The sequence below is a fragment of the Pestalotiopsis fici genome (assembly GCF_000516985.1).
Source record: "Pestalotiopsis fici W106-1 unplaced genomic scaffold PFICI_Scf_4, whole genome shotgun sequence".
NCBI classification, from domain to species: Eukaryota; Fungi; Ascomycota; class Sordariomycetes; order Amphisphaeriales; family Sporocadaceae; genus Pestalotiopsis; species Pestalotiopsis fici.
The window spans coordinates 2191542-2215076 of NW_006917094.1; the positions used below are offsets into that span (position 1 = coordinate 2191542).

The following is a 23535-nucleotide window of genomic DNA, read 5'->3' on the forward strand; positions in this document are numbered from 1 at the left end:
GGAAAAGTCAGCTTGCGAAGCTCGAATGAGTATTCAAAGCACAGGTCGCATGGCCATGACTCCAAGGTCTTATAGTTGTAAGTGCTGGGCAGGGTCAGGGTTGGAATCAATCGCCCGGCTGGAGCGGACCCAGATCGATGTAAATTGCACCGAATCAGCATCTGCTTATGGTGCCCTGCAAATGATTCTCACTCTGAGCAATCCAGACACACCTGTCCGTCTTCTGAGCCGAGGTGTGGCACCTCTAGTGTTCAACAACGACTTGCATCGCTCACAAGTGCGCAGAGCGGCCGAACCAGAAAATGCGCTGTGAAGCCTGTTAATAAGCATTTGAACGAAACAGTGTTGACGTGCACGGTGTTACTGGACACCACGGCGCTTGAGATGATCTCATCGCCTGTTGCCAAGTCAATGAGTTCCTAACGTTCCAACTATGATATTGCCGCGCGCCTCGCTCGCCTTGATGGGCAGCGCCGTGTTCATTTTTTACCTCTTTTCTCTCGAATGTCACAGCTACTTCTTTACTTGCTTGAGTCATCAAGTCCGCCGATCGGCAACAACTATCTTTTATATGACCCCCTGTCATATAGTTTCTTGGACGAGAGGGAAGGGTCGAGGTATTCCCACGATTATAGCAAACGTGGCGCAGCTTATACCCACGTATTCGCTCAAGGATGCCCTGCGGAAGTTTTTGCATCTGGCTTGGCGCAAAATCAAACCCATCTAGTAGAAAGTAGAGGGCTGAATGAAGCTGCGGAGGAGCGGATATCCTGCTGACCACCAACGATTACTCGGCCCAAAAGGGGACGACGATGGAGGGGAGGAAGGGGATTTGGGGAAATGACTATGTCGTTGAAAAGTGGGCGTGACTTTGGGGGGACACGAATCCCATATATGGACCCCCAAACACTCGAGATAAGTGCATGTGATGATATTGGGTGCTGCTCCCGTGCAGATGACGTACCGGACCGATTTCATCCCGAGTTATGCGAGAGCGTGATATACCTTTAATATTGTTCGTCAGAGCATCACTCATGATTCTCTACCATTTTTTCCATACTATGTAAGCGGTGTGAGATTAAGCTTTAGATGCTGGTCGGGCCAAGATACTCTTTTGCAGATGTGCTTTGAGTTTGTGCTTGCACGAAGCAATGCAGCCATCTGCAACATGAATCTGGGGAAAATGGCACCTTCCCAAAAGCCGGCCGGCTGGTATAGGCACAACTACCGGGTCCTAGGTCAGAAGCGGCCATGGATCTGAGCCACCGGAAATAATGTAATGCAAGCCCAAGGGCCAAGGCACAATGATGAGCCAGCCACTGACGACGCCAACGACGCCGACGACCTCAAAAGCCGCAGTGCCATGTGCATTCTACTCCAGGGAAATTGCGGGGTGAAGAGGTGGATCCCGACTCTGGTATAGACTGGGGACTGAGTGGTGGAAAATGCAATATGGTATTTCCTTTTTTGGACGCGGCAGGGATTCGTCGACGCTCCGTGACACTTTTTCTCACCAAACAGATCTCTTCAACCTTACCCACAAAGTTTTCCCATGCCTGCCAACGAATCCTTATGGTCACGCTCACATATCACATCCTTTTAGTGTCCAGCTTCCGCCCGACGTCTCGCGCGAAAGCACGTCTTCGGGCACAAAGATCCGGACGAGTATCGTCGGCGATGGTTATGCCGAGGGGAGGGAGCTGGATGGGCATTCCTAGCAAGAGAGGCAGAACCTAATCTGGGTTCTGGTGCCAGAATGCTCCGGTATTGACTAATGTTTGGTAACATTGCTACAACGAGCCGCCTCGCCAAGGCGCGATGCTGCCTTCGCGGTCGCTATACGGCCCCGTATGGCCCCGCTTGTTCATCTCATCCAGGAACCAGAGGGCCGCGTTTCGTTGGATGTCCAAGCATTGGCATTGATGTTGAGACGAAAAAGGCCGAACCCCTGATTCCCTTTGGAGAGACGCAGATAGATATAAGATATATATAACTCGGGGATGTTGTTCGAGAAACGATCGTCCTTTACCTGCCTGAGAACCACGGCAAGCCGAAGCAGCAGACTTCGAATTCCAACTCGCCCAATATGGTGTTCACCATGCTTCTCTCATTCCTCCTTGCTTGGGCAACTTCAGTCGCCGCCATCACCGTGACCACTGCTTCGTCGTCTTATACTATCGACACCGAGAGCAGCTATGGCTTTACCACAGTGATCAGTCGAACCACTTGCGACATCACCTCGCTCAAGTTCTACGGTACCGATTATCAGTACAGCAGCACTTATAGTCATATCGCGTCTGGCCTGGGCTCCGCCACTGTTTCCTACACGACGAGTGGTAAGGAACTCCGCTGATATATATTGCTTTTCCCCCCTCGTGTTATAGTGCGTTATAGCTGACCCATCATCAAAGGTGACTATGTCATCGTCAAGTGTGTGGCAGACAACGACAGCTTTGATTTGACTCACTACATGGTCTTTGCCGACGGCGAGAACAATATTTATATGGGAACCTACACCAACAGCGAGCCTACAGTTGGAGAACTACGCTTCATCTTCCGTCTGACTGGTCTGACCGAGACCTACCCGACCTACTCGTACGGTGACGTCTCCGACACTGCTGGCGGCACTGCTATCGAGGGTTCCGATGTCTACACCGTCAGCAGCCAGACTCGCAGCAAGTTCTACTCTTCCGAGAGGTTCATTGACAACAGCGTTTACTGTGCAACCGACTCTGGCGCCTCGGTCCACGCCTGCTGGGTCCGCCCCGACCAGAAGGCCACAGAGAAGAGCTCTGGCGGGCCGTTTTTCCGCGACATCAACCTGAACTGGGGAGGAAGCTACCACTCTGTCACCTATTATATGAACTCGGGCCACGTGCAGACCGAGAGCTACCGCCAAGGCTTCCATGGACCATACGTCTTTGCTTTTGCCAGATCCGGTGTCCCGACTGCCAGCAGCTTTGATGTCTCCTTCTTCGACAACCTAGGCTTGACTGGCTACGTCGCCGCATCAGGACGCGGCTATGTCAAGGGCACGGCCACGGGCGTCTCGAGCAGCTTCCCCATTGTTGTTCACTGGTACAACTCCAACTACCAGGGCTGGAGCTACGCCAGCAGCTCAGGGGCTTTCACTTCGCCCGCCCTCGTCGCCGGCACGTACACGATGAAGCTGTACCAGGACGAGTTCCTAGCCGCGACGCAGACCGTGACCGTCACGTCGGGTGGCACGACCACATCCAATATTGCGGCGACCAACACTATTATCACGTCATCGCACACGACCGTGTTCAAACTGGGCGACTACGACGGCCAGCCGACGGGCTTCCTCAACGCCGACAAGCAGCTGCGCATGCACCCGTCGGACTCGCGCATGTCGTCGTGGAGCCCAGGCAGCGTGGCCAGCACCGCGGCCTCGTCGTGGCCCATGGCCATGTTCAAGGACGTCAACAATGGCCAGAAGATCACCTTTTCGCTGTCGTCGGCCGTGAGCTCCACCGCCACCCTGCGCATCGCCACCACGCTGTCCTTTGCTGGAGGTCGTCCCCAGGCCACCGTCAACAGCTACACGTGCACGGCGCCCGCGGCACCCACCACCATCGACAGCCGTGGCGTCACTCGTGGTGCCTACCGTGGCTGGGGCGATGTCTATGACTGCTCCCTCCCCAGCGGTACCCTTGTCAGCGGCACCAATACCGTCACCATCAACGTCATCAGCGGAAGCAGCGGCGACGACTACTTGAGCCCCAATGTGGTGAGTAACAAATAAGCCCAAGTCAAATGTGTATTGTGATAAATACTAACCAAAACTCTGCTAGATCTTTGATGCCATTGAGCTCTTCTATTAGAAGTCGATCAGAGCGTTCGGTTCATGAAGTAGAGACTGCCTACTCGCCCGGGAGTGTTATGTTGGAGACGGGAATTGTGGAAAAATGTACATAGCTTCTTGTCCTTTTATTGTCTGTATCTAGTTCAACTGTATATACTATTCTTTTGCGTATCCGACTATATGCCTTGTATATGTTGAAACATTTGCACCAATTCATGCATATCGAAAGGGATGAAGTCGAAAAATACTTGTGAAAAGCCCGGAGAATGCAGTAACAGGTGGATAGTGAATGATATTAATTATAATTTATGTTTTCCTCGTCGAGTAGACGCAGCTTTTGACTGAATCTACAGCATGGCGAAAGCAGCAGCAGCAGCCAATCCAGCAACGGCACCGCCAGTAATTCTAGCAGCAGGGGCGCCGCCAGTGCTAGAGCTCGTCGAGGTAGCCGATCCTGAAGCAGCGGACCCCGTCTTGGAGGCGCCGCTGGTGGTGGAGGCACCCGAGCCCGTGGCGGAGGCACCCGTGGTGGTGGCGGCAGCGGCAGCCAGGACGCTGGACTGGACAGAGCTAAAGCCCGAGATGACGCTGGCAAACTCGCTCTTGGCGCTGTCGGGCACGCCGTCGACGTACCAGGCGGCCGTGGTGAAGGCACCGCTGATGACGCCGCCGCCGTCCAGCGACGAGAAGATCTCGTCCACGTTGCTGGCGGTGGCAATGGCATTGTAGATATCGTCGGCTGCCGACTTGTAGGCGGGGTCTGTGTACAGAGCCATCTCGTAGCTAGATTCCCAAATTTGTTAGATATTTTCTTTTCCCCCTTTCAGTGTTTCATTGGTAATCGAGAAGAATTATGTCTCACCTGTAAATGGCCTCTGCCAAGCTGGTGGCGGCAGCACCCGTGGCAGCTGCGGGAATGCCTGTTCCGTAGATGTCGGCGAGGTAGCTGGTAGCAGGAATGCTGTCGTCGTAGGTTGCCGTCACGGTGTAGCCATCATCGCCACCGTCGGTCATGGTCATCCAGTCATCCTGGGTGTTGGTGGAGTCGTCCTGGGCAACAGCCAGGGACAGGAGAGGGGCCGCAGCCAAGAGGAAGCGAGCAGAGTGCATTTTGATTGTTGGTGTTTTGTTGTTTCTGACTGAATTGTCCTTCTCTCTGGATTTCTACAAGTCTGCGAGTTCAAGGTGGAACCGGATCGGAGGGAGGCCTTTAAGCTTATATTAAGTATAAAACGAGAGTGGTACTGGAACAAGGCTTGAGCGACGATCTTGTCCGACTGAAATAGGAAATGAACGAATTGAAGAGGACGTGCAAAAACTAAGTAGGTGCTAATGGTATTAACGATGAGAAGCAGACCGGGCAAAGATATATACGAGATATCCGAACCAAGTCGCATGCCAATCCCTATTTCCAATTTCTTTTTGGCCTGTTTTCAGGGGGCCCGTCAGGACTGCCAAGCTAAAATAAGAATCCTTCGCTGTGGTGCCTGGAGACTAGCATGTTTATAGTGTAGAATAGGTATGGTTGCCTCTAAAGAAAAAAGCTTGGTCTGCATCTTTGGTCAGGGGCCCATGGGGGTTATACTTTTAATTGGTTAATTTTCTCGTGGACCCTGTCCTAGTTCAGACAAGCGATGCCGGCCAGGTAAGCACTAAACCTTCAAGGTAAAAGAATTCCAATGCATTGATCCGAAGCCCAAGTGCGAGGTTGCGAGGGCTTCCAGAACGCTCCAGTGCTCGGGATCGTCCCCTGTCAAAGGGAATTTAATGTCAAAGATGGTCTCGTCTTGGCTTTTTCGGTTGTCTGGTCCGGACAGAGATGAAGCCGGAGTCAAGCACGGAATCCTTTTGATGGGTCGACATGCACCACGCGACTCGATTGCAACTGGGGATATGATACTGAACATTATCACATCAAGCAGGAAAATATTTCCACGGACAAAATCGGTCGTACACATCTCGGCAAATATTAATTGTGCCTCGCTTCTGCAGGAACACACTTCACTACTTTTAGTGTATTGGTCTCCTTGCCGCCCACCTGCATCTAGACTATCGCCAATCTAATAACAAAGCGCATCTTCTGTAAGCAGATCAGCCACTAGTGACGTAAATATTCCTTCCTCCCTCATCGTCTACTCGCAAAATCTCTCGGGTGGCGTCCTCCTTCTCGGCAGTCCCCAGCCCCTGTGCCGTTCTTGAGCGCCTCAATGATGCCGTAATATGCGGGATGCTTGCTAAAGTCCTCAAACCACAGCAGAGGGTTTCCTTGGCCAGGGAATACTGCGGGCACCCAACTAAATGGATCATAGAAATCCCAGATGGTAATGCCGACGCAGGCAGCACTTTGAACACATGCGCTTGTAGCCTGGAAGAAACCATCGTCGCCATTGTCAGCTTCCAAACTTCATCATGCGTAAAATCATCTGTTTGGTCACTCACATTTACGTAGACCTCCTTCTGCCATTCCAGGTTGGTGTCGTTCAACGGCAGATCAATCCTTACGTCGAGCTCAGTGTATGCCACCTCCACACCGAGATCCGCGTAGGATGCGATAACGGCACTTTGCTCATCGAGGCTCGGAGCGCCTGATGCTTGGAAATGGGCTTGAAGACCCACACCGTCGATTCTGATTCCGTCGTCCTGCAGTAGCTTCACAATGCGGAGCGCCCCCTCGCTCTTATTGCCGGGCGACTCAATGTTATAGTCGTTGTAGTAGAGCTTGGCGCCCGGGTCGACCTGGGAGGCGGTGCTGAATGCCAGCTTGATGAAGTCTTCCCCGAGCGTATTATAAAAGACAGACTCGCGGTATGTGCCGTCCTCATTCAGGGCTTCATTCACCACGTCCCACGCGTAACACTTGCCCTTGTAGTACTCCATGATGTTGGTGATGTGGTTCACAATGACTTCGCTCAGTGCATCGGCAGTCCAGTTTGTCGACTCGACCCACGGCGCCAATTGACTGTGCCACACGAGCGTATGGCATCTCTGTATGAGATGATTTTCTTGCGCAATGTCGGTCACAATGTCGCCTTCGGTAAAGTTGAAGACACCTTGTTCCGGTTCGATGAATAGCCACTACCAATTCATACACACGTTAGCATCCATTTTTTTTTTCTATTCCTCCTCATTGCACGGGTTACTATATCCACGCACCTTTTGTCCATTGGTTGCCGTCGTCTGGCCAAACTCGTCATGGTCTCTGAGAATGGCATCATACTGAGGATATGCCGCCTCCAGGCCCGCGCGCTCACGCTGCCCAGGGGAATCCGTCGCAGCGCCGAAATACTTCAAGCCCGCTTTCTTGGCGTAAAGATTTAATTGCGCAGAGATCAAGGGCACAGAAGCCACGGCGTATACAAGAGAATAACGCATCTTGCTTGTATGCGAGTTTACTGAAGGATGAGAAACACAAATGCTACCACAAAACCTTTAATCCCACGAGGTCTCTGGAAATGGCAAACCTTAGTAATATATACAACCTATACCAACGGTATGATTCGACCAGTGGGCTCCCCTCACTTACTCCAATTTCCCCAACTGCAGCAGTTGGGAAAATTAGATCACCAGACAACGGTTCGTCGTGGGGAAGATCCCGACGGTCTGGGTACTACATCTGTCACCCATACGACCGCGAGCGTACCGAGGTCAGCAAAGGGAGCCAATTGACGAATAAAAAGTCGCGTTTGCACCGCAGACAGAGCCCAGGGAAAAGCGGGTGCAGCGCCGAAAGCCTGGTTCCCGGCTAATATCAAGATCGTGCTCCGGGTAAATAGACGTTGCCACTTGGCATGCCAGGCAATATTCATTTGCAGTGCGGAGTAAGGCACACGCGAGATGCACGAGCTTGCCATTGACCCAAGATCATGGAAGCGGCTCATTCGCTATCATATCCCAAAATCTTGGTTGAGCTGAGGAGAGATCTCGACACCTTGGACACCACACACCCAGAAATTTCAGATGGAAGAGGTAAGGATTGAGGAAAAGCCTGGACCCATATCTCATTGTTCCAAGAAGACGCACGGATTTCGAAAAAAAAAAAAAAAAAAAATAAAGGCATCATAAGCGACAACAAGAAAGCGAGCAGAAGCTCTTATTCTACGAGAGTTCAAATTTCTCAAGTTGTTGTCACTGTTAGAGAAAAGAGAATATTGGACATAAGATGCAGATGATCATGGCATGCACTTCCAACACCTGTCCGTGGAGACTTGAGCTCTTGGTGTAGTAGGAGGAAATCTCCTTGGGTCAAATGACCATGATTATTCGTCGCCGTGGAATTTTGTTTATTAATTTTCCGCAGACGCATGACAATGAAGCCATCATATCATTTCGGATTTGTGCATAGACGAGATCCACTGATATTCTATCGATTTGAGCATTCTGAAAGAGGTGCAAACGATCAAGAGCCAATTGTACGGGCAAATAAGCAAACGATCACAAAGGTGTCAAACATAGGTGTTCCGGCACGATATGATGCCCGGGGAAAATGCTTAGGAAGAAATGGTTGTCATATACTAGGTAATCATGAATCCATTCCAGCCGATCACATGAATCCTGCGAAGCCCAAAGACGGACTTTGTCCAGCAAGCTTGAGACAGTCATTACGATGTACATCTCAGGAAACTCGTCATGATCACGCCTTCTCACCGCAACAAGAATTCCCCATGTTGTTTTCTCTCGAGCCAACCACGTTACCTGCAGCCGTGTGTCCTGCAATCGCCCGTGCCGTATCAAATGACCACATCATGCAAGAGTCCACAAGTACTGCCCGAGAGTTCAATGCTATGGCGTCGAAGTTTCTTATTGATCAATATAGACGCGTTGTTTGGTAAAATCTGGCGACTGCCTACTCCCATGACATGCCTCAAAGTATTCGAGGGTGACAGCATTTCATTTGTAAACGACACATTACGTTATTGAATATGACCTGTATAATTAATCATACATCAAAGACTTTTCACCTACAGACAAATCTGTCATTGAACTGTTTGTCTACCTCTGCATCACACATAGTCAGGCTCACAGTGGACCCGCTATGATTGGCCATGTTGTGGATTCTATCAAGTTCAAATAGCTGCAAACTGCCGAGCCCTTCCCCACTGAGCCAACCGCCTCCAACAGGTTTACGTATGCCTTTGCAGTATTAATTCTTGCCATGTAGAGTGACGGGAAGTTACGTGAATAACTAAATGTTTCTTCCAACTTGAAGCCCTGTCAGCAAGCCTTTATCAAGCCGCGATTCTGAAGCTTTCTCAACTATTGAGCTGAGAAACTATAGCAAACAAGTCTTCAAGAAGCCATTTCCAAGAAACCTATTCAACAATGGCTACAGAATGCGCCAAGTGCAAAAAGTCCGACGTTGACCTCAAGACGTGCGCCAAATGTCGCGCCGTGTCCTACTGCTCGCGCGACTGCCAGAAGGATGACTGGAAAGTCCACAAGAAGTCATGCGCCAGCAACGCTCAGCAAGGTCTGGGCGGGGGCGCCGCGCAACAAAAGGGCTTGGACAGCGGCATCGCCAAACCTTTCACGGCCTTGAACAGTCGCACCTGGCTCCACAACCGCTCCGAGAAGGATACCTTCAGAGTCCTCATCGACTCGTACCGCCTCAAGATGACCGACGACGTCACCTTTGACGGGGGCCCGGAGCCCGGCTCAATCTACACGGCCGCCGGCAAGGCCGACCCGCTGCCCGGGTTCCGGCGCTATCTCGACGCCGCCAAGTCCCGCAAGAACCTCTTGCCGTCCTGGTGGAGCGACGAGAAGCAGGCCGAGTGCGAGGCCTTGTGCACCGGCGGAGAGAGCTGGTGCGATATCACACGCCCCGTCCAAAAGGGCCAGTTCAACGACCACTATGGCAGTCCCACGTTCGCCATGCAGCTCCGCATGCTCCGTGAGCAGATCACCGGCCGAGGCCCCGGCGGACAGCCTGGCGAGGGCATGATTCGCATGCAGATGATGACGGAAGGTGGTGGCTTTGGAGGACACGTATCACACCTTGATGTCGCAACTGGCCGAATGGCTTGAGTTGAATTGAAGTGGGCAAATTGATGAACATGATGCGATGCGTGAGATGAATGTTGGTTCAAGGCTGGACTATACATGCAGCGGAGATACCAAGCATGGAGCACCGTGATTGGATCATTTCGTAGCTTACATAGCATCAAGTCAGATTTTGAACCATGAATGAATCATGATATGTCAGACCAACAATTCGCTTGCAGTGCTGATCACTGAGACATGTCGTTGAGTGGCTAAGAGGACATAAGGATTCAATTGACGCAAGGGGGGAGGAGCATAAGAGAATCAGAGTTGGCAAACAAGACATATAAAATTGTGTTAGCGGCCGATCAAGTACATATACGAGATATACGTCAGATCCATCAGCAGGACAAAGTCGACGGTTTGTGGCTGAGAATCCTTCCAATAAGGGCAACCACTTGATGCGGCGCAGCAGTAACAAAGACAACAAACATCTTGTCAGATCTGACCGAACTTCACTTTCTCGCTCAAGGGAAGGACTCAAATTTCATGCTTGATCTTTTTCGAGGAGTAAAAGTTTTAATAAGAGACGTTTTGATCCTTTGGGATATTGTTGGCACTCAAGATGATGGAACATCGCCGTCGGGATCGGCTATCCCAATCGTCAGCCGCAGACACTAGTATATCCACGTCTGAGAAAGAAGACCGACCAAGAAAAGCCTCTGGGGCCAACCGCATCTTCTCCTGGACAAGCATCCTCGCGGTTTTGGTTCTGGGTCTCGCCGTGTCGCAATGGCTGCGGAGCACACCCGTGGAGCTTCCGCCGCTGATCCGGGGCAAGGACAACACTGTCCTCTTTCTCGCACACGCCGAGTCGGGCCAGATCAACGTGCAGCTGGCTACCGTGCAGGCGCTGGCACAGGCTCACCCGGAAATAGACATTCACATTGCCTCCTTTTCAACGGCGGCAAAACATGTTGAGCGGGCGTCGGCCTTTGCGCTTGCCAAGACATCTTCTGGCCGCGGCATCAAATTCCACGAGCTGCCGGGGCCAGACCGGTCCGCCGCCATAATGCGCAGGCTCGGCTGTGATGGGCGCTCCGTTGACGATTGCATATCCCATCGCCCCGGGGCCGCAGGCATAGCCAGCCTAGTCTCTCAGCTCGAGGTGGCCGTGATCAGCTGGAATGGTACCGAGCACTACGCCATCTACCAGGAGGTGATTCGGCTCGTAGACGAGATTGACCCTGCCGTGGTCGTGCTGGATTACCTGCACCGTCCCGGCGTCGATGCCATCCGCCACCTGAACCGGGCCCACGTGATAATTACTCCCAATGCTCTGTCGGATGTGGTTACGTTTATCCAGGACTACGGAGCCGGGCTCTGGAAATATCCTGCGTGAGTTCAAGATATCTCGAATGTTACTTGGATACAAATGAATGGGACCTTGGACAAAGTTGATATGCTGACCAAGTTGTAGTCTCGGCACGGGCTTCACTTTCCCAGTGCCCTGGCATCGAATCCCGGAGAACTTATACGTCAACCTGAGGTTCATATACTCGGCAATATTCAAGCCTCTCTCGCGGGACGTAATGTCGTACTTGCGAAGCAAGGGAGTCAAACCAATCGAGCTATTCGATCTGCGCCCCGACGCCTTGTTCATCTCACAGACGCTGCCCGAGGCCAGCCTGCCAGTCACCAACGTCCCCGCCAATGTGACTGCCGTCGGCGCCTTGCTTCTCGACTCGGCACCGGCGGCGCAGCAGGACGCCGGCTTGGTCAAGTGGCTGCAAAAGCCTACCGTTGTGGTCAATCTGGGCAGCCTTTTCACGTACAGCGAAGAGAGGGCCATTACCATGGCTGCGGCTATTGGATGGCTACTTGACCACACAGACTTTCAGGTGTTGTGGAAAATGGCACCACATAATGATTGTAGGTGGCAAAGGGGCCGCTGCGATGCCCGTCTTCATAATAATGGAAGATATTCAAAAGCCCAATACGAGAGATGCTAATTTGTCTACATATTATAGTTGGCGATGCATATGCTGCACCTCTTCAGGAATTCGTCAAACAGGAAAGATTGAAAATATCACACTGGCTGCCAATCGACACCTTGGGCTTGTTAGAGGCCGGAAACGTGGTAGCGTTCATCCATCATGGCGGAGCGAGCAGCTACCACGAAGCCGTCGTGTAAGTCCCCTTCACCCCGGCTTAGTCATTGATACAGCAATTGACTCATTTGGCAACAGAGCTGGTGTGCCGCAGGTCGTGATACCAATGTGGGAGGACTTGTACAATTTTGCCCAGTTGGCCGAGGACCTAGGTATTGGCGTCTACGCCTGTCGCCGTACGGCTCCAGCCTGGACTGTGGAGGATCTGGTGGATGCATTTGGCAAGGTGGTCATGGAGACAGAAGCGAGTCTCAAAATGCGCGAGACGGCGCATCGTATTGGAGTGATTTCGAGAAAAAGACCAGGGCGGGAGGTTGCAGCTGAACTGATTGCTGAAATGGTTGTACCACAATAATCTTTTTTTCTTTTTTTTTTTTTTAAGTTCTCATCGATACGAAATACTTGGATGGTCTCATACTTTAATTCTGCTCTACAATCGCATTGAACGCGGTGCTAGCACATAATATAACACATTGCCCCGAACTTCATATATCTTATGATTCGCATAAGACGGGAGCTATCACATGCCATTTTAGATTAAACCTTCGTGATAGGCTACCAGTATGTTGCATATGAGGAATTTCCCGAGACGAGTTTCACATGCCATTTTAGATTAAACCTTCGTGATAGGCTACCAGTATGTTGCATATAAGGAATTTCCCGAGACGAGTTTCACAAACTCATTGGCAATGATCTCATCTGGTTGAATAATACGATTAGCATGTATCACCGAAATGACTTATAGCGGCCATCTTACCTGTTCTCTCAGATGGGTGGAGTTCGTCGTACCACAAGAACGAAGCCAATGGATTCTCAGAATTGGAACAGCTTGAGCTATCCACTGTGCAAGAATGATAGTATCCAGTCACATTGGCCGGTGCTTCAAGGTAGTTCTCGGGGTCATTGCGAATGTCGAGAATCAATTGATGCACATTGAAGATGGTGACGGTAGCCTCAGGCCATCGCGACTTGATCTTTACCTCGACAGGCACGCCATAGTCGAATATGGTGTTGACATTGGTCGTGTACTCCTTCATCTTCTGTTCATATTCTGTCATGTTGTATGTCGTCTTGTCTGTCCAGTAGTGATCATCCCCGACCCCGCCGTTCTGTGGTGCTGCGTAGAGAGGGGAGTACTCCAAAGGCGCCTCGTTGAGCAGTACAAAGTGACGACCGCCGGTACTGTATATCGTGTCGAAAACCTGCCAGATACACTCGACAAAGTCGGTGATGGTAAGACCAGACTTTTGCGAGTCCGTGAGGAAGGCATTGGTGCCAAGATCGTTTGTGCCGATCCAAAGCGCATACACGGTATTGTTAGACTCCCGGTCGGTATAGAATGTGTTTGTACCAGTGGTTTCGTTGATGTAGGCTATGTCCTCCAGGAAAGAGGGAATCTCGTCTTCCAGGACAGATGGAAACGTTCGGTTAATTCCGGCCAGATACCGTGAGAAGATCTCGTTGGAGCAAAATGCACCGCTCACTGAATAAGTGTCAGCATCCAAGTCGACTCTGGGGCTGCTTCGATTGAGTGGGAGATGTGGCAATACTGCGCCATTTCCTCACTTTCATGAGTATCTTACCAGCATAGTCATAATACTTTGCACCCAAAGCCTATTCCAAGAACAAGTCAGTCTCTTCCCATCAGCACCAAAACCCCTCATGAGCAGCATGGCAAAAACCAAAATGCCTGGGTTCTTTTTCTTGTGGGACATCCCCTTCTCAAACGCCTTGTGTCAACCACTGACCTGTGATACAAAGTGACCCCAAGCATAGCCACCAGTAGAGGTGAAATTACTCCCTGCTGTTGAAGTCCCCGGTGGCGGTGTGCTACCATTGTTGGCAGCGTATGCAGACAAGCGGCCCTCGTCTGTGTAACTGTCGCCAAACGAGACCAAGTTGGACACCGTGGTGAGTGATCGACGAGCACGCGATGAAGCGAAAGCACCGCTGAAAAGGAGGAATGGGAGCAACTTCATGATCTCTTGTGCCAGTGCTGGTTTGGGAAAAGGTCCATGGAGAAGCGAAAGGACTACACCGCCAGGCCTGGCGACCGTCTACGTTATTTATGAGCTCGTCACTCCAGTTTGTTCTGCATATTCGCGCATGCCATTCAGCCGGGATTATAGAGAGGACTGCAGAAGCACTGATGTAAACGGACGGCTCCAGAGGCCATGCTATTGAGGGGTATGATGATTGAATACTTGCAGATCCCTGGACTACGTGGTATACTAGATGTGCGCAATGTCCGGCACATCGGGTACGTTCCCTCGGACAGCAGGAATTGTCCAATCTACTTCCAGTGGGGATCACCCATGCACGGCTGCTGGTCTGGTTGGAGGAGGATCAATGAGCCGTGGAAAAAATGTTACATCTGCACGAGCAGGTTTGGGGAAACGCGGAGAAGTTGGGGATTCTACATAGTATAGTAGTAGTAGCTAAGGCGGGACGAGAGCGCACCCTAGCTTCTACCGTAGTGGTTGTGCATCCCCAGATGACCCGTCGCGAAATGGCGAGGCGAGAGCTCGTGGTGAAGACTTGGTATTATTCATAGTCGTCATAGGTAAGTAGGCTGTGCCCCCAGTCCTGAACGTTCCTTACATCCGGATGCGCCATGTCTTCAGCTAAACGTCGCTGCAATCATCCGCATATGCCTTTATGATATTCTACAATTCCCAGATAGCAGGTTCGCAACTCGATGGAAATTGGTTGGTGTAGTCAGGCAGGTGGCTTAGGTCAGAAATGATACTGGCTGTATCACCATTATTTCTGGTAGCAGGAATGTGCAATAAGGCGGAAAGTACGAAAGGCCAGGCTCGAGGTGAGATTAATGGAATAATTCTTTTTGATTATTTGTCGTTGTCATAAGAAGTATGACTCTTTCCTTGTAACAAGGGGCTGCTGCCTGTGCGAGGTGCACCTGTCCAGTAATCTTTAGGCACCTACAGGCGCCAGCTGGACAATCGCCAGTGGCTGGCTGCCTGCAAGCTGGAGCCTGCCCTGCCTTGAGGGCGGGCGCGCCGCCAGAGATCCACACACCGCCCAGGATTAATGCCGGCAGAATTATGGGCCCCACCAGAGTTTCTATTATAAAACCAGCTCACCTGCACCCAAACCTCTCTTGATTTTGATCCTTTTCTCTCCATCTTAGTGCACGGGCGTTACGCATGTCAGTGAGGATTCGTCCGAGACTGCGTTTTTGCTAGTTGAAAACTATAACTATGACCACTCCTATTCGGCCTCTGGCTGGGTAGGGAATTTTTGGCAACCCATTACATCTTGTAAAGAGATTATTCTTTGTCTTTCATCACTCTCGCTCCCTTGCGGACCGAAGCGAAGAAGGAAGTAGCAAATTTTGGAGCCTGCCATTGCTGAATCAAATGGCGTGGTTCGAGGAACGCGTCGGGATGGTTCGCGGTGTTGTCACGCTGGCCAAGGTGCAAACGCCAACACGCCAACACAGTTCGCGCACCCGTGTTCTCGCAGAAGCACGTACATCTACATTATTTGCTGCAGCCGTTTGACATCTCTAATCCGCTCAGCCAGATTTTGGCATGTCGTTAAGTCGACTGATCAATAATTGTGGCTGACATGCTTGGTCGCTGTACGATTTCAAGGTGTCAAGTAGGTGGCCATCAACGTTCGCTTTGGTTATTAAAGCTTGGCGCTGTTTATGGCCTGGGCATCATTCCAATGTAAATATGCAGGAGAGGCAACAGCAGTGACTGCGCTTGGCAAAACACAAAAATTGAGCTTGGTTCTATCCACACAATATTGAATGAGGCAGATTGATACGTTCGGAATAAGAAGCATTATTATGAAATCGCAAGGTGATGGATTGACGTATGTACCTTCAAGTCTGTCGACAGGTCCAAATTTTGGAAAGCACGTCATAAAATACACCACGGAAGTAGTCGTCGCCATCGGAACTGATTTTAGACCTTGTCGCCCAACAGGTCGGGTATCTGAAAGTGCTCAGCACAATCGGCATTCTCAAAACTATCACTGAAACTGCCCGACTGCAAAAAGTCGTCAGAAAACAGGTTGGGGATATCATAAGCCGCCGTCTTGCCAACCACATCACCAATTTCGTACGGCTGGAAATCCAAATTCGTACTAATGTGGCCCAACATCTGTCCGTCGGGCGCCGTATCGTCTGCTGTGGTCAAGTTGTCGACCTGCTCGAGAAATTGTGACAAGTTCGCTGCCCCAGTCTCCGCGACGATGCTGACTTTGGCCAACGATTTCAGACGAAGTAGACCACCGTGTGCTGCCCGAAGACAACAGTCCCTGCTCACGTCCCTCCGCTTGCCGAAACTCGATTCATATACAGAGGCTCTGTCCAATCCGTCGATGAAACCTCTGCTCTCCGCACTCTGAGCCCCTTGTATACATAGACAAGACAAAAGCACAGAGGCCTCGAATATGGGGACAATGACGGCAATTGATCGTCTTTGTAATGGTTCCAGCATGTTATAGAGCGTCGAAATTGCCTGGAGCATGTCCAGCGCTGCGCGGGCGAGCACTCGACGTTGCGTCTCAATGAGCACCTGCTTGTATGCAGGCAAGCGCCCTAAATCTTCTGGATGCAGAAGAAGGAGTGGTCGGAAATTTTGACAAATGGACTCGTACACCGTGGTTCGAAATAATTGTCGCTGCAATGGCAACCACCGCATTTGCTCATCCCATTGTCGATCAGGGGCATCCAAGGCAAACGTGGCCGGGACGTTGCTAAGAAACTCTTTTTGAAAGACTTCTAGTCTTTCCTCGGCTACAAGTGGCTCGTAAACTTCATCGGATGACGACTTGCATCTGTGCCGTTTCCAGAATGCGCCTAGATGAAGTTGAAGAATACGCTCCGTGAACAGATCTGGAACGCCAAAGTCCTGCTGATCCGCGCCTGGAGTCAGACTCATCCTTGGTATCTCGCTTCCACGGGGCGTTTGTGCCAGCAGTGGCTCTCGGTCCATCTCTCGAGACAGGATGCTGTTGTGTATTAGTTGGAATGATGTACTGAGCCGACAGAGTCTTCGAGACGAAAGTGCTTACCCATCCCAGATGTAGAGATTACAATATACCCTCCGCCGCATTTCCCATTCAATTTCGTCCATGCCAGGCTCTGTTGAGGTTTGTGATACTTGGTGATATCCAAGTTCATGTGTCATTCGCACGGCACGGTCGAGCAATGCCCAAGATTCGGTCATTTTCCCTTCACAAGACATGCTCAGCCCAGTGAAGCACATTCTCTGAACACGAAGCAGAGAACCTCGTGGGCTGATTGAGGCTGCTAGTATGGCGAGTCGGTCGCCCACCTGGATGCATGTGTCTCTGACCAAATCGAAAGATGTATGGCAGACTGATTCCTTTGATTTGTAGTGAGATGGCATGAACTGACTGGCTAGAGCAGCCACACTCAAGATAAGGGCAGCGAATTCCAAGTCGGCAACGCTGGGGCTGGCGTTCGGATATCTGAGATCCGCCGCCCTGACCCACCAACGTTGGTACTGAGCCAGGAAGCTAGGAGGGTATATAAGCTGGCTCGTCCAGTTCACCTCGGCAATGAAGAATTGTATCAAGATATCAAGTATCTCGCGAGTCGGCATTTGTTCTATTGCGTCATTGAAGATACCTGTTTTATCGGATGGTATCGTTGTGTCACTTTTGCTTGGGTGATACTGAAAAGGAGGTTTGGTCTATGCTTGTGGTGAGCATCTAGGAAAGGCTACAGCTGGGGATCGTGTGATTAAATCTAGGTAGACCAACTCACTAGGTTTTGAATCAGTCCCATGGCATTGGTTCTGCTGTTTTCAGGATAGCCGTAAGTATCTGCAAGTGATACCGGCAGTGTCTCCAACGTGCTCGGTAAGATTGTATTGGCATTGGACTTTGGGGCTATCGAGAATTCCCCTTGTAAACCAGAGACGCTTCCACATGGTGTTGATGCGATGATATCTTTAGCTTCATGCATAGCATGGGACTGGTAGGTACATTTCTCAGGCTTCCGGCGCCGTGTGCAATGATTACACGGGTATTGCCGGTTGCACTGAATGACAAGACCATGATGTCAGCATATCTCTCAAATACAAACCGACTCTGATGTGACTGGCATCGTTTTCATACCTTTTGCTTGTTGGAATAGCATGGCAGGCATGAGTTTACGGCCCGTTTCCGTTTATGTTTGGTAACTTTGGCCATCATGATAATCGCTATTTTAGGCCCCTCAAAATTCAAGGCCTCAGTGTAAGTATTAATGTCGTTACACAATAAATCGCAATAAGATTTCAGATGCAATCTTCGGCTTTTACACCAAGAGTTGAGATGTGAGGTGTCCCTCTTTGACTGTCCGCGGATCTAACGGACTCGGCACGACTGCGCCGCAAGCCACCTCGACACGCATCGCATGATTGGGTACTGGTCGCAGGTGAGGCTGGGTAGTTGGTCAGTCATGTCGCAAGGATCATTGGTAGTAGGCAACAATTTGAGTGATCTGAATATTCATCTTGGCCGTCAGTTTCTCGCACAACCTCATCAACAGACTCGCCATTGGATTAAATTTATAGGCTGCTTGAATTTCCTGCCTGCAAACGTATTCCGGAATGTATCACTGCATCAAAGCACTGGCGTTACCCGAATATGAATGGTTCAAGTTCCTAGCAATACGAAGCTGGCATGATGCGGTTGTTAGAGCCGAAATTCATCGGCTGGCTGAACATGTGTCATCCTATACATCGGCCGAAAGCCGCCAACTTGCGGATATAAACCAGTGCTCTATAATTCTATATTCCATTCTTGCAAAATAGACGCAACACCATTTATCTTCTCGATGAAATTTTTGATTTGGAAGAATTTAATAAGATCTTTCCATAAGCAATCAGCTCTTAAAGATTGAACCAATACTTTAGCACGCGGAGGACGCCACGCATACTAACGTCTCAAGCACCTACGGATCTTCGAATCCAAGATTGGCGTGAAAAAAATGGGGACGTACCCGGGATTCTTTTACCGTCAACTGACATTCAAACCAAAGCCTCTTGATAAGAGCGTGAGACTTGATGGAAAAACAGCCATCATCACCGGCGCCAACGCGGGACTCGGCCTTGAGGCGGCAAAAGAGATGGCTGCCCACGGCCTGACTCGACTCATTCTCGCCGTCAGAAGTCTCAACAAGGGCACTGCCGCTCGCGAGGAGATACTTGCTCAGACGCCCACGATCAATGTTCTCGTGTGGACCTTGGACCACGAATCTTTTGCTAGCATTGATGATTTCGGAAAACGTGTCACAGAGCTCGATCGGCTCGATATCGTCATCCTCAATGTTGGCGTCAAGAACGTGGACTATGTCCAGTCCAAGACTGGGCATGAGTCTCATGTTCAGGTATGTCGAAAATATTTCAAATCAGGATCGTGCTTGTGAAGGATAATCTCGTAACTCACCACGACAGGTCAATCATCTTGGCACAGCACTCGTATCTCTGCACATGCTTGAACCTCTCCATCGAACAGCTGAGGCCACTGGTATTTCAGGCCGACTGACTATCGTCTCGTCAGAGAACCACTTCTGGGCCAAGTTCCGAGAGCTACGGGCGCAAAATGCACTGGAGGAATTGGATACGAGCCGCGCCTGTTTTAAGGGTCTCGACAAGCTCAACATTGAACGCTACAGCACCAGCAAGCTGCTCAACGTCTTGTGGATGCGGCAGCTAAGCGCCAGGTCGGCGGCACTTGGCCTGCACGTCACCATCAATACGGTGAACCCTGGTTTCTGCGCGAGCTCATTGCACAGGTCTGATGCCTCGGCCAGCATGGCAGTCAATTTGTTTGCTTGGACGGCGATGCAGGGCGGACATTGCCTGGTGGATGCTGCAACTCGCCACGAGAATCAGCATGGCGTCTACATTAGTGAACAAACCGTGAAGAGGTGAGTTGGGTTGTTTTTTTCAAACTCATTTCTCTAATGGGGATGCAATTCGACTAACCAGTCGCTGAAGCCCCTCGGCATTTGTGCTATCTTCTGCGGGTGCCGAGGCGCAGATCAAGATATGGAGGGAGACGATGGAGCTGTTGCGGAACGAGGCCCCTCTAGTTCCTCTCATGGACAAGCTTCAGCAATAATGCTTGGTTCATTGACCTTGGAACAGGAATGGGGGAGGCATCACGCAACATAGCGTAGGAGATACATGGCAGTATATTCCGCGGACAAACAACAAGAAGTATGATTAACTTGAGGCTGGCTTCAGCCTCTCTCGGGTAGATTTCTACAAAGTGTCAGCCTCTTATCAGTATAATGTTATAATTTGGTCACGTACGGCAAAGTGTAGGGTTTGGGGGCGTTTTCTATACCCCAATGAATGCCCATGTCCATCCACAGATTGGATCTCCGGCTGGCCGATATTATATATCCCCGCCCCGCGATTACGGAATCTAAATTCCAAAGTGATGCGAATCTATGGAAAAACAAGTGGAAAGATTGCACGTGGGAAAAGTCTAAGACAGAACCTTATCACTGTAACCTCGAAACTAAGGTTCATCGTCGCTACCCAAGCAAGATTGACTCTCAGGCACAATGAGTGGCACACTCCGCGAAACGATCCCATTTAAGGGTTAGCAAGGTTAGCTCTTGGCATTGAAACTGTAGCAAATGATAACGCATGCGATGTGCATCTTTTGATATCTTTCCCGTATAACCTAGGAGCCAAGGCATAGCTGTATATGCTTTTGGCTGCTGCAAGTTTGGACATTGTTGAGCTCCTTTTTATCAGCGAGTGGAAGCATTGGCTTCTGGCTGCAATCGGATGATTTACAGTTGAGCCCTGCCATTGCATTTATGATCGTTGTGCCGCAGGTTTGGGTCGGGTATTCGTTATCTAAAAGGCTTCTTCTAATAAGCCACCCTCACGCCATCGAGAATAATGTACCGCTTCTTTCTATACTACCCAACCACATATATGGCATCAGCAGAATATAATGAGGCTTGATTGAAGCGGATAAACTTGCTCTCTCATTTATTTTTGAAATGTTCTTTTTGGGCTGGACATTGAACTGCAACTTTCGCTGTCACAAAAACGGAGATCCCCACATGCATACGTGCACTGCACCCAACCAACCAAAGCCCATGTACGAAGGTTACAATGGTTGGATCTACATACCCAGTCCCAAGGTCGCCCGCCACAACCTTAAAAATGGAGGGGTCCTCGTAATGATTGCAACCCGCCCAGAAAAAAAATGCAGGTGCGCCGTGTAACGCAAGCGGCTCAGATCGTATCAGATCTCTCTGCTAATTGAATCTTCTTCGGCCTCCGAGCCAAAGAATAGGGAGAAAAGCAATCACCGATTGATAACCAAGAAAACAAAATGTGGTGGTACAGCGTCGCGTCGTATTACGCATGGCCGCATGGTGCGAGTGATCCACCAGCGTGCTGCTGGACCAGAGGGAAAACGGAGGTTGGGTCCCTCTAGCAGACCCTCTCGCTACCCTCCATCTCCCCCCTCCCAACCTCCCGACAAACCGTCGTATTTCATAATTCCGAACAACCACAGCTCAAAGGACCCTCGTCTGATTGCTCCCTGCTTTTCAACCAAAATCTTGTAGATCTCTTGTCTTCTCTCAATTGACTCCATAATTAGTTTTTTCACATTGTGTGTGCATTCGACCTAGTACACAATCGCTGCTACTCTTCACATTGCAGCAGCACGCACCCACATCTTCAAACCCATCCAAAGCGGGACCGGCAGCATAGTCTATACACTACCTAGCCAGCAACCGCCATGAACGTGACCGCTCAGTATCCCGTCGCAGTGCACTCGCCCACCAAGGCTCGTGGCCCTCGTGACCTGGAGGATGTGCCGTTCCGGAACAAGCAGGCCCGGTTCGACAACCATGATGAATTCTATTCATTCCTGGACAACAACAGAGGCCCCGGCGGCATGACGGCCGGCGTGGCCACGCAGATCCAGATCCCACCACAGTCGCAACGCAGCGTGCAGACCCAGGACCAGAACAGTCCCGGCGGCGACCAGAGCAGGCCGCCTGTCACAAACAGCTTTGTGCCTCAGCGGACGTCCAGCGGCAGGTCTCGTCCGCCTTCCTACTCTGGCAGCCGTTCCGAGGAGATGCTCGTAGACAGGCGAGCAGAGAACGGCGCTGGCGGCGGCGGCGGCGGTGGTCCGCAAAAGAACGGAGACGGCGGTAACCCCCACAAGGTCCAGCGTCAGAATGGCCGTCGCAACGGCGGTGGACGGCCCACCACAGCTGCTGGAGGCCAGCAACCCAACGGCAACAAGAACTCGCCGCCTAGAAACGGAGCAGCCTCACCACAGCACCACAGAAACTCGGCCGATGCCGGCATAGGTGGTGCAGGACGCCCCCTGTCCTCGGGCTCGCTCAGCAACCAGGCAGCCGGAGCGGCCATTGAGCGGCTCAAGAGCCCGAGCGTCATGAGCTGCGTGCTGCAGCCCCTCGACAACAAGGTCAAGGAGTACCAAGGCCTGATGCACCAGGAGCAGGACGAGATGACGCGGCTCGACGAGGAGATCCGCGCGCTGCAGGAGCGCCGCTCCCGCGCCGAGATGCGCTACCTCGACGCCAAGAGCAAGCACGACGACTACCTGCGCCAGCACCAGGACGTGGAGCGCGCCCTGCGCGGCGAGCCGCCTCTGCAGCGGGACCTGGCCTCGGCTCAGCAGAGGCCATTGCCGCAGTCGCAGCAGTCGCATCACCAGACTCGACCCGTCAGCATCCGTGACGAGGAAGAGGAGTTTGAGGAGGATGAATACGAGCCCGAGCCTGTCCACCGCCAGATGAACTCACAGCAGTCATTTGGTCGGTCATCCCAAAAGGGAGGTTTTGGCGCTCGTTTTCGAAACAGCATCTTCGGCAGTCGTTGAAATCGGCGGACTAGTACTGCAATTTCCTCCTTGATGGGAAACATGTATTTGGTATTTATTTTGGGTTTACGATGGTTCTTTTCCCCTTTCTTCTCTTTTAATTGACGATGTTACGGAGATGATCTACACGGCTTACATAGACTAATCAATCACTGGGAAGGCAAAGGAACCAGTCTAGCAGCATTTGGAGGGAACAAGTTTGGCAAAGCTTGCGGTGCATATATCTAATGAGAAAAATGACAAGTAGATGCCATGACGCACCATTAATGACTGATAGACGTTGCACGTTCTTCTATCACATCACTCGACCTGAATTGCTAAGTGATATGAGGTCTGGTGGCTACCTCTAACGTCATCTCACTAGAGAGATGTTGGCATGCCCAAAAGCAGCAACTGCATGACACCATTGTTTCCTACGGCGAACAATGGCCTGGATGGAAATGTTACATACATCAACAGATCTGGGGATATTTAATTGCTAATGCCACTATTTGTCCTCGTCACTTCACGCTAAGGGCTCTTTATGAAGATGAGGTTCTAATTCCTTCTAAGCTTCTTTGCCGAACACGTATTGATCATTCTCTAATGTACTGGTGCCTATATGGCTCTGCAGTCCTGACTCTAGGCCTGACATGTGTTTCTTCCTAGCACATTTCTTTACCATTCCATCTCATA

The 23535-nt window shown here is 50.9% G+C and overlaps 9 protein-coding genes across 9 annotated transcripts; 5 read left to right on the forward strand and 4 right to left on the reverse strand.

Annotated features, from left to right (window-relative positions):
• Positions 1-2086: 2086 nt before the first annotated feature.
• On the forward strand, positions 2087-3845 carry PFICI_06664 (Rhamnogalacturonate lyase A; the record flags this gene model as incomplete). The annotated part of the gene is made up of 3 exons (XM_007835245.1): positions 2087-2336; positions 2412-3751; positions 3816-3845. The coding sequence occupies 3 exons, from the start codon at positions 2087-2089 to the stop codon at positions 3843-3845; spliced, it is 1620 nt and encodes a 539-aa protein (XP_007833436.1).
• Positions 3846-4173: 328 nt separating this feature from the next.
• PFICI_06665 (uncharacterized protein) lies at positions 4174-4936 on the reverse strand (the record flags this gene model as incomplete). Its single annotated transcript, XM_007835246.1, has 2 exons — positions 4174-4609; positions 4689-4936. 2 exons carry the CDS (start codon positions 4934-4936, stop codon positions 4174-4176), a joined length of 684 nt encoding a protein of 227 aa, XP_007833437.1.
• A 1015-nt stretch (positions 4937-5951) lies between these two features.
• Positions 5952-7198, reverse strand: PFICI_06666 (uncharacterized protein; the record flags this gene model as incomplete). The annotated part of the gene is made up of 3 exons (XM_007835247.1): positions 5952-6191; positions 6266-6901; positions 6980-7198. The coding sequence occupies 3 exons, from the start codon at positions 7196-7198 to the stop codon at positions 5952-5954; spliced, it is 1095 nt and encodes a 364-aa protein (XP_007833438.1).
• A 1947-nt stretch (positions 7199-9145) lies between these two features.
• On the forward strand, positions 9146-9850 carry PFICI_06667 (uncharacterized protein; the record flags this gene model as incomplete). The annotated part of the gene is made up of 1 exon (XM_007835248.1): positions 9146-9850. One exon carries the CDS (start codon positions 9146-9148, stop codon positions 9848-9850), a length of 705 nt encoding a protein of 234 aa, XP_007833439.1.
• Positions 9851-10430: 580 nt separating this feature from the next.
• PFICI_06668 (uncharacterized protein) lies at positions 10431-12331 on the forward strand (the record flags this gene model as incomplete). Its single annotated transcript, XM_007835249.1, has 4 exons — positions 10431-11203; positions 11286-11737; positions 11836-11995; positions 12055-12331. 4 exons carry the CDS (start codon positions 10431-10433, stop codon positions 12329-12331), a joined length of 1662 nt encoding a protein of 553 aa, XP_007833440.1.
• Positions 12332-12607: 276 nt separating this feature from the next.
• Positions 12608-13955, reverse strand: PFICI_06669 (uncharacterized protein; the record flags this gene model as incomplete). The annotated part of the gene is made up of 4 exons (XM_007835250.1): positions 12608-12675; positions 12734-13459; positions 13560-13590; positions 13725-13955. 4 exons carry the CDS (start codon positions 13953-13955, stop codon positions 12608-12610), a joined length of 1056 nt encoding a protein of 351 aa, XP_007833441.1.
• Positions 13956-15911: 1956 nt separating this feature from the next.
• On the reverse strand, positions 15912-17944 carry PFICI_06670 (uncharacterized protein; the record flags this gene model as incomplete). The annotated part of the gene is made up of 3 exons (XM_007835251.1): positions 15912-16962; positions 17026-17669; positions 17744-17944. 3 exons carry the CDS (start codon positions 17942-17944, stop codon positions 15912-15914), a joined length of 1896 nt encoding a protein of 631 aa, XP_007833442.1.
• Positions 17945-18952: 1008 nt separating this feature from the next.
• Positions 18953-20088, forward strand: PFICI_06671 (uncharacterized protein; the record flags this gene model as incomplete). Its single annotated transcript, XM_007835252.1, has 3 exons — positions 18953-19351; positions 19419-19894; positions 19965-20088. The coding sequence occupies 3 exons, from the start codon at positions 18953-18955 to the stop codon at positions 20086-20088; spliced, it is 999 nt and encodes a 332-aa protein (XP_007833443.1).
• Positions 20089-21741: 1653 nt separating this feature from the next.
• On the forward strand, positions 21742-22860 carry PFICI_06672 (uncharacterized protein; the record flags this gene model as incomplete). Its single annotated transcript, XM_007835253.1, has 1 exon — positions 21742-22860. One exon carries the CDS (start codon positions 21742-21744, stop codon positions 22858-22860), a length of 1119 nt encoding a protein of 372 aa, XP_007833444.1.
• Between the last annotated feature and the right edge of the window lie 675 nt (positions 22861-23535).